Source organism: Triticum urartu, chromosome 1 (genome assembly GCF_003073215.2).
Source record: "Triticum urartu cultivar G1812 chromosome 1, Tu2.1, whole genome shotgun sequence".
NCBI classification, from domain to species: Eukaryota; Viridiplantae; Streptophyta; class Magnoliopsida; order Poales; family Poaceae; genus Triticum; species Triticum urartu.
In genome coordinates, this window is record NC_053022.1 from 491598773 (window position 1) to 491610038 (window position 11266).

Below are 11266 nucleotides of genomic sequence, written 5' to 3' on the forward strand. Positions count from 1 at the left end.
CATCACCGGCTTGACACCTTGATCTCCATCGTAGCATCGTTGTCGTCTCGCCAACTATTGCTTCTACGACTAGTGCTACCGCTTAGTGATAAAGTAAAGCAATTACATGGAGATTGTATTTCATACAATAAAGCGACAACCATATGGCTCCTGCCAGTTGCCGATAACTGTGTTACAAAACATGATCATCTCATACAACAATTTATATAATCACGTCTTGACCATATCACATCACAACAAGCCCTGCAAAAACAAGTTAGACGTCCTCTACTTTGTTGTTGCAAGTTCTACGTGGCTGCTACGGGCTTAGCAAGAACCGTTCTTACCTACACATCAAAAACCACAACGCGGTATAGTGATTGTTTTTTGATCTTCAGAAAGAACCATGTTCATTGAATCCGATTCAACTAAAGTTGGAGAAACTGACACCCACTAGCCACCTGTGTGCGAAGCATGTCGGTAGAACCAGTCTCGCATAAGCGTATGCGTAATGTCAGTTTGAGCCGCTTCATCCAACAATACCGTTGAATCAAGAATCAACTAGTGACGGCAAGCAATATGTATATACCCACGCCCACAACTCCTTTGTGTTCTACTCGTGCATATAACATCTACGCATAGACCTGGCTCTGATGCCACTGTTGGGGAATGCAGTATTTCAAAAAAATTCCTATGATCACGCAAGATATATCTAGGAAATGCACATCAACGAGAGGGGAGAGTGTGTCCACGTACCCTCGTAGACCGAAAGCGGAAGCGTTAAGTAACGTGGTTGATGTAGTCGAACGTCTTCGCGATCCAACCGATCAAGTACCGAACGCACGGCACCTCCGCGATCTGCACACGTTCAGCTCAGTGACGTCCCTCGTACTCTTGATCCAGTTGAGGCCGAGGGAGATTTTCGTCAGCACGACGGCATGATGACGGTGATGATGAAGTTACCGACGCAGGGCTTCGCCTAAGCACTACAACGATATGACCGAGGTGGATATCTGTGGAGGGGGGCACCGCACACGGCTAAGACAACTGTGAACTCGTGTTCTATGGGGTGCCCCCTCCCCCGTATATAAAGAAATGGAGGAGGGGAGGGTCGGCCCTCTCTATGGCGCGCCCCAAGGGGGATTCCTACTCCTAGTAGGAGTAGGTTTCCCCCCTTTCCCTAGTTGGAGTAGGAGAAGAAGGAAGAGGGAGAAGGAGAGAAGGAAAGGGGGGCCGGCCCCCTCCCCAATTCGCATTGGGCTTGGGGGGCACTTGGCCGCGTTCTCCTCTCTCCCACTATGGCCCATTAAGGCCCATTGACTCCTCGAGGGTTCCAGTAACCCCCCGGTAACCCCCCGATACTCCGGTAATTGCCCGAACTTATCCGAAACCATTTTGGTGTCCAAACATAGCCTTCCAATATATCAATATTTATGTCTCGACCATTTCGAGACTTCTCGTCATGTCCGTGATCACATCCGGGACTCCGAACTACCTTCGGTACATCAAAACACATAAACTCATAATACCGATTGTCATCGAACATTAAGCGTGCGGACCCTACGGGTTCGAGAACTATGTAGACATGACCGAGACTCATCTCCGGTCAATAACCAATAACGGAACCTGGATGCTCATATTGGTTCCTACATATTCTACGAAGATCTTTATCGGTCAAACCGCATAACAACATACGTTGTTCCCTTTGTCATCGGTATGTTACTTGCCAGAGATTCGATCGTCGGTATCATCATACCTAGTTCAATCTCGTTACCGGCAAGTCTATTTACTCGTTCCGTAATGCATCATCTCATAACTAACTCATTAGTCACACTGCTTGAACAATCGGAGTGACAAATCCTAATCTCGATTTATGACAGCCTAACAAACACCATCGAAGACACCTGTAGAGCATCTTTATAATCACCCAGTTACGTTGTGATGTTTGATAGCACACTAAGTGTTCCTCCGGTATTTGGTAGTTGCATAATCTCATAGTCATAGGAACATGTATAAATTATGAAGAAAGCAATAGCAACAAACTAAACGATCATAGTGCTAAGCTAACGGATGGGTCAAGTCAATCACATCATCCTCTAATGATGTGATCCCGTTCATCAAATGACAACTCTTGTCCGTGGCTAGGAAACTTAACCATCTTTGATTAACGAGCTAGTCAAGTAGAGGTATACTAGTGACACTCTGTTTGTCTATGTATTCACACATGTACTAAGTTTCCGGTTAATACAATTCTAGTATGAATAATAAACATTTATCATGATATAAGGAAATATAAACAACAACTTTATTATTGCCTCTACGGCATATTTCCTTCATACAAAACATGGGCACATTTACTAGCAACATAAAAACACACAAATAATATCATAACTAATATCCACGTGTTAGTATACTGCCTGATATTCACGTACGCATTTACTAGTGTTTTGAAAATAAATATGTGGATCTCCCCCTCCCCTCACCCCCAAAAAAGCCCCCAAATCATGGTCTCCCCTGGCCGCTGCCGTCGACGGTGCCGACCGAAGGCGGCGGGTGGGTGGGCGCGCCCCGTCGGGCTCCCTTCGCGCGGAGGCGAGGTGACAAGCGGGCGGCGAGGAGGTGCGGTGGTGCTGGTCGAGAGGCGCGGGGGAGGAGTTGTGATGCATAACGGAGGCCCCGGTGGGGCTGTGGAGGTCCTGGAGCAGGTCGGCGCTGCACAGCAGAGGGCCCTGGAGGAGATCTGGTGGCGGCGACCCGTGCTGATCCGAGCCCGATCTGGGCTTTGCGGGCTGCTCGCGCATAAGTGCCATGATTGGCCACTCGAAGCTGGAGTGCTTGCATCAGCAGCTACGGGCGGGGGTGGAGGACCCTCTGCTATGCGGGAGGTGGATGGTGGGCTGAGGCAGTGGTCTCGCTACGTGCAGGAGGTGGAAGACGGTGTGCTCTCAGCCATGCGGGTGTTGGTAGACCACGACTTCACGGCTACAACGATGAGGTGATGCGGCGGCGGTGGTGTGAGCCAATTTGGACAAGGTTGTGCCAATCCTGTGGCAGGGATGGAGTTGTGCGACTATACGGACGAAAGTCCTGCCCGTCTCCGATCGGTGCAGGTGGCGACGGTGCTCATGGGTGTCGTTTTCCTCCTTGGAGGCGTCACCGAGTGTGTCGGCATCTTCCTTGCTTTCCCTTAGGGTTGGCAGTTGTCTTCGGGCGAAAGCCTTGGTCCGGAGTTGGATCGGCGCGATGGTAGCGTCTTCGACGTCGTTCCTCCGTTGGGAGCATCATGTTAGGAGACACTACCCGAGGTTCTATGTGGCGCTCTTCCGGTGCTCGTCGTTGTCCAAGGATGAGCTTAAGGAGTGCAATGTACGTCGTTGCCGGTGAGCCCAAGCCCGTGCTTTCCTTGGACCGAACAAGTTCCTCCATCTCCCCACCACCTTCTTTTAGGCATCAAGGGTGGATGATGCATCGACGAGGGACGTTCAGTTGGAGTTGTCTTCGAAGGTGACCGGCGTCGGTCGAGACGCGGTGCTGTTGCTTAGCTTTGGATAGACACTTCTACTTTGTATTTGTGTTCTCTGTGATGGCTATATTCGAACTAGCTTGGGTGTGAAGTTGTGTTACACTTGTTGTTCGTAGCAAGTTGTAGCTCTCTTGTAATTAAAATTCTACCTTTTATAAAAATATGATACGCCTAAGCGTACTTTCGAGAAAAAAAAGATGTGTCAACCAAACCAAACAGTGCCGAGAAACTTCAGCGCGACGGTATAAGACTAGTCACAGTGGGTAGTAACTTAGACTAGTAACATGCATGTCACTAGTCTATGTTACTACCTTTATATTGGGAAGTACTACCTCCGTCTCGGTGAATAAGTTATTCACATAGTTCTAGATCGACTATTTAACTATCTAAATATGTATTATATGTGACAAAAAATATATATTTAGAAAGTACATTCGTGTAGAAATCTATTGATATATTTTTCATGACATATAACACATATTTATTTTCTCAAATCGATGACCTAGAACTACGCGAATGACTTATTCACCGAGACAGGGGTAGTAACATATGTGAGGTGTCATGCAATAGATCATTTATTAGGTTGTAGACTCATCTTGTCTTGATACGTGTGATGTTACAGTAACTAGTTATGTTACCACATGCCCCTCTTTCCTCATTACTCCCTCCTTTCCGGTTTATAAGGCTTATCTCAAAAATTTGGTTTTTCCATTTTATAAGGCTCAATTTGATTGTTCATCATCACAAGTTCAGATTCCAAGGTGCATTAAATAATTGCATGCAAGTATGAAGAGAAAATTGACCGATACATGTACATTATGCATGCATGCATTGCAATTAATACATTGGTAAACATAAAATTTTGAGGAAAACAAAAGCATTAATTGGATGCTTTTGCAAATTATAAAAAGTATTCCACCACTCACCATCTATCTTGATTGATGAGATTTTTAAATTGAGCCATATAAACCAGAAAAGAAGGAATAATTACTCGCCACATCATCTGTTTTGCCTAAAAATATGTGATATTATCATCTATATTACTTCCACTGTGGTTATTCTATAAACACAACACAGACCGAGGCTGCTTTCGTGGCGCACCTCCTCCGTCATTTCATCTCACGCCCAATCCACATCCACGTGACGCGACGTTCCAACCACCATTGACCTCACCCTGTCCCGGCACAGGAAAAACAAAGCTCTGAACAAGTCAATCACGCCCCAATTTTTGTCCGGATCAATCACGCCCCAATTGGCCACGCACGAATTACGTTCGTTTTTCCACACTAGAGACTAGACCAGGCGACCAGCCCAACAGAAGCCTGTGGTGAAAGGGAACGAACGGACGGCGCCATTTCCCTCTCGCCCCGTTTGAACGATTCCATTCCGTCCTCCTCCTCTCCGCGTCCGCGCGTGCGTTTTCCAGGCTAGTACAGTACGTACGCACGCCATTAGTGCGCCCGATTGCGCGTCCCGCACCGCCACCCGCCCGCCACCATTCCACCATTCACACCGCCTCTCCTTCTCCCTCTCCCCCTCGTCGCCGCCTCCCCTCCTCCCGTACTACTACTTTTCTCCGGATCCACCGGGATTAGCAGACCAAGCGGCCGATTTGGTCACGTGTTCGCCCCTTGATTCCTTCTTGGCGGCGGCGGCGGCGGCTGTCCCGCTGGTCCTCCTCCCTCCTCCTTCCCCGCGCTCAATCCGCACGCGTTCCCCTGCTGCTCCAGCCAGCCAGCCCGCGTTCTGCTCTCCAATCGCTCCGGACCGGGAGGAAAGCAAAGATCGAAATACTTGCGGAGCTGACAGTTCTTTGGAAAGATCGACCGGAATCAGGAGCGCGCTTCTTCCGGTGCCAGTTCTTGGAGCAGCAGTTCTTGGGAGGTCGCTCGCGTTCTTGCGGAGTTGCGTCGGACATGGGGAATTGCCGGAGGAGAGGCCCGGCGGCGCTCTTCCTGCTCTGGTTCCTGGCGACGGGCTTCCAGCTGTGCGCGGCCCTGAATCACGAAGGTGCCGCGTCGTGGCTTCGGTTGCTTCTTCTTTCGGCTTCGGTTTGTTGTTTTTCCAGCTTCTTGGTTTGACTCTGTTCGGGGCCTTGTTTGCTGGATTCTTTGCAGGTCATGCGCTTCTGAGGTTCAGGGAGATGGTAGAGGCTGATCCGCGTGGTGATCTGCTGGATTGGGATGAAGGCCACGCTACCCCTTGTTCTTGGTTCGGCGTGCAGTGCTCGGATGATGGACAGGTCGTAGGCCTGTAAGTTGCTTTTTTTTTTGCACAGAAAAAGATGGAACGCGGATTTACCATTTCTGCTTACTTGGAAGAAATGAACGCCTGAATTGAACTCTTATTAAGAAGAAAACAAAGGGATTAACCTTACATTTTACTACATGTTTAGGCTGATTTCTTTTTTTGTATCTGTGGCCATTAGCAGACCTGCAGAATCATATTAGTACTTGTCTTGCACCGTTGGAATAATGATTGGCATTTTCTTGTTCTAAATTATAAGGCATTCCAACTGCATTTAGGGAGCATCTTTCTTTGGATTCGCAGTTTGTTGACCGTCCTGATAAGGAGGGCCCTTATTAACACTTCAAAAAAGGAAATAGGGCCCTTTACAAGTCTGCATGTGGAGCATGAGCTGTTTAGTATAGGATGCCCATCTTATGCAGTTACGTTTGCTCTGTTTAAATTGTTTTCTTTCATGTGTTCTGTTTGCAATATTTCCCTATGATCTGATTGATAATATGTATTTTGATGTTTTTGACTAATTTGTGTGTGCCTTTGCTTTGTAGGAACTTGTCAAATCTTGGTCTGAAAGGCGTGTTATCTCCTGAGATTGGACAGCTTATTAATATGCATTCTCTGTAAGCATATCCTGCACTTCCTTCAGTGATATTTATTCTGGAACACCTTGATATGACATTACACGTTTCACACTTCGAACCATAAGATAGTATTTGATATTTCTGAAACTACCACTGGATAAGAGTCATTTTGCACTTCGATCTAGGATTTTATGTTGAGCACAACAGTAAAGCTGTAACTTTGTAGTGTGTATGTTTTCCTTATGAGGCTTGTGCCCTTTTCAGCTTTTGAGCTGTCAATTAGGGCACATTAGCTAGCTTGATGGAATACAGCCTGCATGAATCTTATTCAAGTACATGATTGTTTGATTGCAAATAGAACCCCCCCTCCCCCAAGAGCCACCCACCCCTGCAAAGAGCTCTGTATTTTTCCTATCGTTAGTAGCATCATAAATCTTAACTGTTGAATTATGTATGCCCATTCAGGCCTTCACCAAGAAAGCATCTTGTATCTACAAATACCATTTTTTGTATCTTATGCACTTGTGTTACTTCTGAAATGATGTTCGCTCTTCAAACTTTTCTGATCTATTTTTCTTCCATCTATACAGTGTACTGCACAAGAACTTGTTCTATGGTACTATCCCTAGAGAGATAGGAGATTTACGGGAGCTGAAGGTGTTGGATCTGGGGTACAATAACTTCAATGGATCAATTCCATCAGAGCTAATAAACATTTTATCCCTGGAGTTTATGTGCGTGCGAACTTCGATATGTGTTTTTTCCATTTCAGTTTAACTTCAAACTTGACTGACCTTACTACTTGAATTGTAGCTTTCTTAAAGGAAACAGACTTTATGGTGATTTACCTCTTGAGCTAAATGAGCTCATCAGTCTTTGTGAGTCTCAGGTTCACCAAGGCAGGGCTTTGTCAAATAGGATGCCCACTGCAAGGTTTGTCTGAGCTTTCTTCTACTTGCATATCTGAGAGTTAAACTTGTGATTATGCAAGGCTTGAGTGCAAGTTCAAATCAAAAAGGGATTAGAGCAAGCTTGATTTTGGGTTTAAAAAAATCCACCCTGCTCCTGCAATCACATGTCTGTTAGCTGAAATATTTTAGAATTTCGACTCAACAAATATCAGAGCTTTTGTTAGGAACTGTTCCTTCCTCGGTAAAATGGTAAATTACATCCTAGTCTTTCATAGCAGTGTAAGGCTACCTCAATGGATCAAATGGACGTATGGCTTGTTGGATGCTCCTCTTACTTGAACACCAAGTAGGCAGTAACTACTAAGACCAGTATAAATATTTTGTTAGGAGAACTTACTTTATAACACATGTCTGGAGTTCAGTACTTCAGACTGTCATAGGCACCATTACTTGGTTACTAGGTATACTTACATTTTGGTCTACAACGGATTCTTGGTTGATGAAACTTTTATTGAATATTTTTCCGTTAGGGTGATCTAGTAAGGATGACTTGGAAATTTTATGGCTTCTTTTGCAGGATTTTTTGTTTACTGCAAACATGATCGTTTGTTTCCTCTAACATTCAGTTATTCACTATGTAGGGGTGAGGACAGCGCTACAACCAGAAGACTTCTAGCAGGCAAAGAAAATCATTCTCCAAAGAACGAGATGCTTGGTTCTGAAAATTCTGTATTAGAACCATCAGATGTGAGCCCTTTTTTTAAGCTCCATGAACCCCACAAGGATCCAGCACCACCAGTTTTGCCCCATGCCTTGACACCACCTCCTCCTTCTGAACCTGCTCCTTCCCTTGCCTCTCTTGTATCTCCAAACAAAAACCAAACCGCAAGCAAAGGGAGCAAGAGCAAGAGCGGGAAGAGCAATTCTGTGACGATATATGCATTAATAGGAGCAGCGATTTGTTTTGTGGTTCTATCTTTGTCAGCTGCAATATTTATTTGCTACCGCCGTGGGAAGGCTAGCAGTGTTGTGCCCATGTCTTCAAGTAGGGAACTGCAGACCACTATCCTGGGAGGTTAGTGTGCTGACAGATTTGTTTTTTCCATGTTAAGATGCATTTCTACGACCATGATAGCAACAGTGTGTGCTTCTTCTAACGCACGCAACAGAAATTTGGAGTCAACTGTGAAATTCTGACTTCTATTTTGCAGGCATAGCTTTATTCAGACGGTCAGAGCTCGAAACAGCCTGTGAAGATTTCAGCAATGTAATCGGTACGCTACCTGGATGTACATTGTATAAAGGAACTCTTCCATGTGGAGCTGAAATAGCTGTTGCATCTACACTGATAAAACATGCCTACGGGTGGTCTGTTATAGCCGAAGCACAATTCAAGAATAAGGTATCTAACTGGGTTTTCTGTCTCATTCTTCTCAACGCTGTAAGATGCTGAGTTTCTAACATAGATATGATGTTTTATTCTAGGTTGAAATGTTGTCGCGGGTGAACCATAAGAATTTCCTGAAACTTGTGGGTTACTGTGAAGACGAAGAACCATTTACCCGGATGATGGTGTTTGAGTATGTTTCAAATGGATCCCTATTTGAGCACTTGCACGGTAAGAATTCCCAAGCACATTTTGTTATTCTTCTTGCCAAGATGACTCGTGCTACTAGCTTACTGGCAGTTATACTGTCCATTATTAGTTAATGCTAACATCGAAACATTTCTGTTGCAGTTAATGAGGCAGAGCACTTGAACTGGCAGTCGCGCCTGCGGATGGCGATGGGAGTAATATACTGCCTGTACCACATGTACCAGCAGTATCCTCCTGTGATCCTAAGAAATCTGAACTCGTCGTGCATATACCTGACCGAAGACAACGCTGCAAAGATTTCAGACATCGGTTTCGGCGATGACTGGAAAGAAGGCGAGGACGAATTCGATGAGCCTGAAGAGTGCACCATAGTGTATAGGTTTGCCTTGCTTCTGCTTGAGACGATCTCTGGAAGGCGTCCGTTCTCCAATGACACCGGCCTCCTGATTCTGTGGGCGCACCGGTACCTCACCGGCGAAAAGCCCTTGACGGGTATGATTGACCCGACACTCAGATCAGTCCCCTTGGAGCAGGTCGCGGCGCTGACAGAGCTGGTGAAATTGTGCATAAGAGATGACCCCTGGCGGAGGCCGTCGGTGGGGGAGGTAACCCGGAGGATGCAGGAGATCACTGGGTTCTCTCAGGATCAGTCGACCCCAAGGAATAGCGCATTGTGGTGGGCTGAGCTTGAAATCCTAACGGTATAGAGAAATGCTAGCCCATTGTGGAATTGCCTTGAAGCCATTCTGCAGTCCATTTGGTAGAAGGATCAGAGGAAATTGTACAGTCTGGGTTTCTTACTCCTTAGGCAGGCATACAGGTGTACAGATATGCCTGCACTGCTCACACTATTCTTTCGTTCTTTGGTAGATATGTTCTTTTTTTCCTTGTTAAATTTGACTAGTGAAATCCTGCAAAAGCTTGTAAGGCGCAAATATGTGCCAAACATTTGTAAATAAAGTTTGAAATGTGAAACAACTTGTTTCAACAGTTCAGCGGAGACCTGAAATATTTTGAAAAAAAAAGTGAAGACTTGAAACGAAATGTACTATGTGCAGGTTTTTGGCTCTCGTGTCGATCATCTTTTGCTGTTCACAGTGTTGCTCCCGCGCGCGTGGCAGAGCCACGACTCGGACGGCGGCTTCACCTGCAGCTGCAGCTGCGGCATCCGCCCGGACGTCGAGTGCAGCGGCGAGGAGGCCGCCTTGCCGCTCCTCCTCTCCCTGCTCATCCTCGGGCTACCGCCGCCGCCGCCGTCCGTGCCCGATCGGGCCAGCCGGCTCAGGGCCTTCCTGGCGTCGGCGCAGTACCTCTTGCTCGTGCCAAGGATCGACATGCCCAGCCCGGGGCCGCCGGGAGTCGACCACTCCTTGCCGCTGCCGCTGCTCTTCTCCTCGTACCAGTGCGACGGGTCGCCGTTCCGTAGCCCGAGCTCCTTCACCAGGACGTCGCCCATCGTGGTGCTCCGGCGAGGAGGGGAGGCGCGGGGGTGCCGCGGACGCGCCGGGCTCCACGGGAACCCGCACAGCACTGGCTTGACGCACCAGGGGAAGAGCATCGTGAACCCGCATGACCTCGGAGGCGTCTCGTCGCCTCGCGCCTCCTCGTGGCGCCACGCTATCTCCTGCGGCGGCGTGCCATTCCAGCTCTCCTCCTCCTGCTGGACAGTGGGAACGCGGCGCTCGCGGCGTGACGTGTGCGTCTCGAGCCTGGCCGTGGCCGGCGCCTCGTCCTCGTCGTCGTCGTCGTGCTCGGAGCGGCGCGCGGCGCGGCGCGGGGATTTCTTGGCGCGCTTCTCCGTGGACGTCCTGGCGATGGCGTTGGCGGCCGGGAGGAAGCGGTCCATGATGAAGCTGGACAGGCGCCTCGACGCGGCGCGGCCGTCGATGGAGCTCAGCCGGGCGGAGAGCGCGGCGAGCCGGTCGGACGACGAGATCCTGTCGAGCGCGTCGGAGAAGGTGTCGTCGTCATCGTCGCTGCTCGTCGCGTCGGTGGTGGCGTTGCCTCCGTGGTACGCGCGGCCTTGGCCGCCGCGCCCCGGGGGCGGCCTCGGGGGCAGCCAGCCCCGCTCCAGCGACGCGCCGCCGGCCTTGGGTACGCCCGGGGAGCTCTCCCACGAGAAGGGCACGTGCGTGCGCTGCGGCGACGCGGCGCGCGCGCCGCGCGGCGTGCCGACCGCGGACCCGCAGCAGGAGCGGCGCGGCGTGGGGAGCGGCGAGTCGAGCAGCTGCGCCACAACGTGCCCGTCGCTGGGCTTGCGCCGCCGCCGCCCCCGGTGCTGCTGCTGCTCCTGCCCCTCGTATCCGCCCCTGGCCGTGACGATCTCCATGCCGGCGACGGCGCTGCACCTGCAGTGCACGGTCGGCTACGCAACCACCGCTGCTGCTGCTGCTACTCCCGCGGCGCGCTGGAGCTGCGGTGCATGCAACAG

General features: G+C 49.1%; 1 protein-coding gene across 2 annotated transcripts; it reads left to right on the top strand.

The window, feature by feature from the left end:
* Positions 1-4866: 4866 nt before the first annotated feature.
* On the top strand, positions 4867-9825 carry LOC125521600 (protein MALE DISCOVERER 2-like). Of its 2 annotated transcripts, XM_048686662.1 has the most exons (9): positions 4867-5512; positions 5620-5755; positions 6295-6366; positions 6918-7061; positions 7141-7260; positions 7880-8313; positions 8450-8640; positions 8724-8856; positions 8977-9825. In XM_048686662.1, the coding sequence occupies exons 1-9, from the start codon at positions 5419-5421 to the stop codon at positions 9540-9542; spliced, it is 1890 nt and encodes a 629-aa protein (XP_048542619.1). In that variant the 5' UTR covers positions 4867-5418; the 3' UTR covers positions 9543-9825. The 2 variants fall into 2 exon arrangements, with proteins under 2 accessions (XP_048542619.1, XP_048542625.1); XM_048686668.1 differs by lacking the exon at positions 4867-5512 and having other exon boundaries at positions 5618-5744.
* The last annotated feature ends 1441 nt before the right edge of the window (positions 9826-11266 follow it).

Coding starts and splice junctions, on each gene's coding strand:
- LOC125521600 (XM_048686662.1), top strand. CDS start 5,419: ATGGGGAATTGCCGGAGGAGAGGCCCGGCGGCGCTCTTCCTGCTCTGG. Junction 5,513..5,619: donor CGCGGCCCTGAATCACGAAG/GTGCCGCGTCGT, acceptor GATTCTTTGCAG/GTCATGCGCTTCTGAGGTTC. Junction 8,857..8,976: donor CCTATTTGAGCACTTGCACG/GTAAGAATTCCC, acceptor TTTCTGTTGCAG/TTAATGAGGCAGAGCACTTG.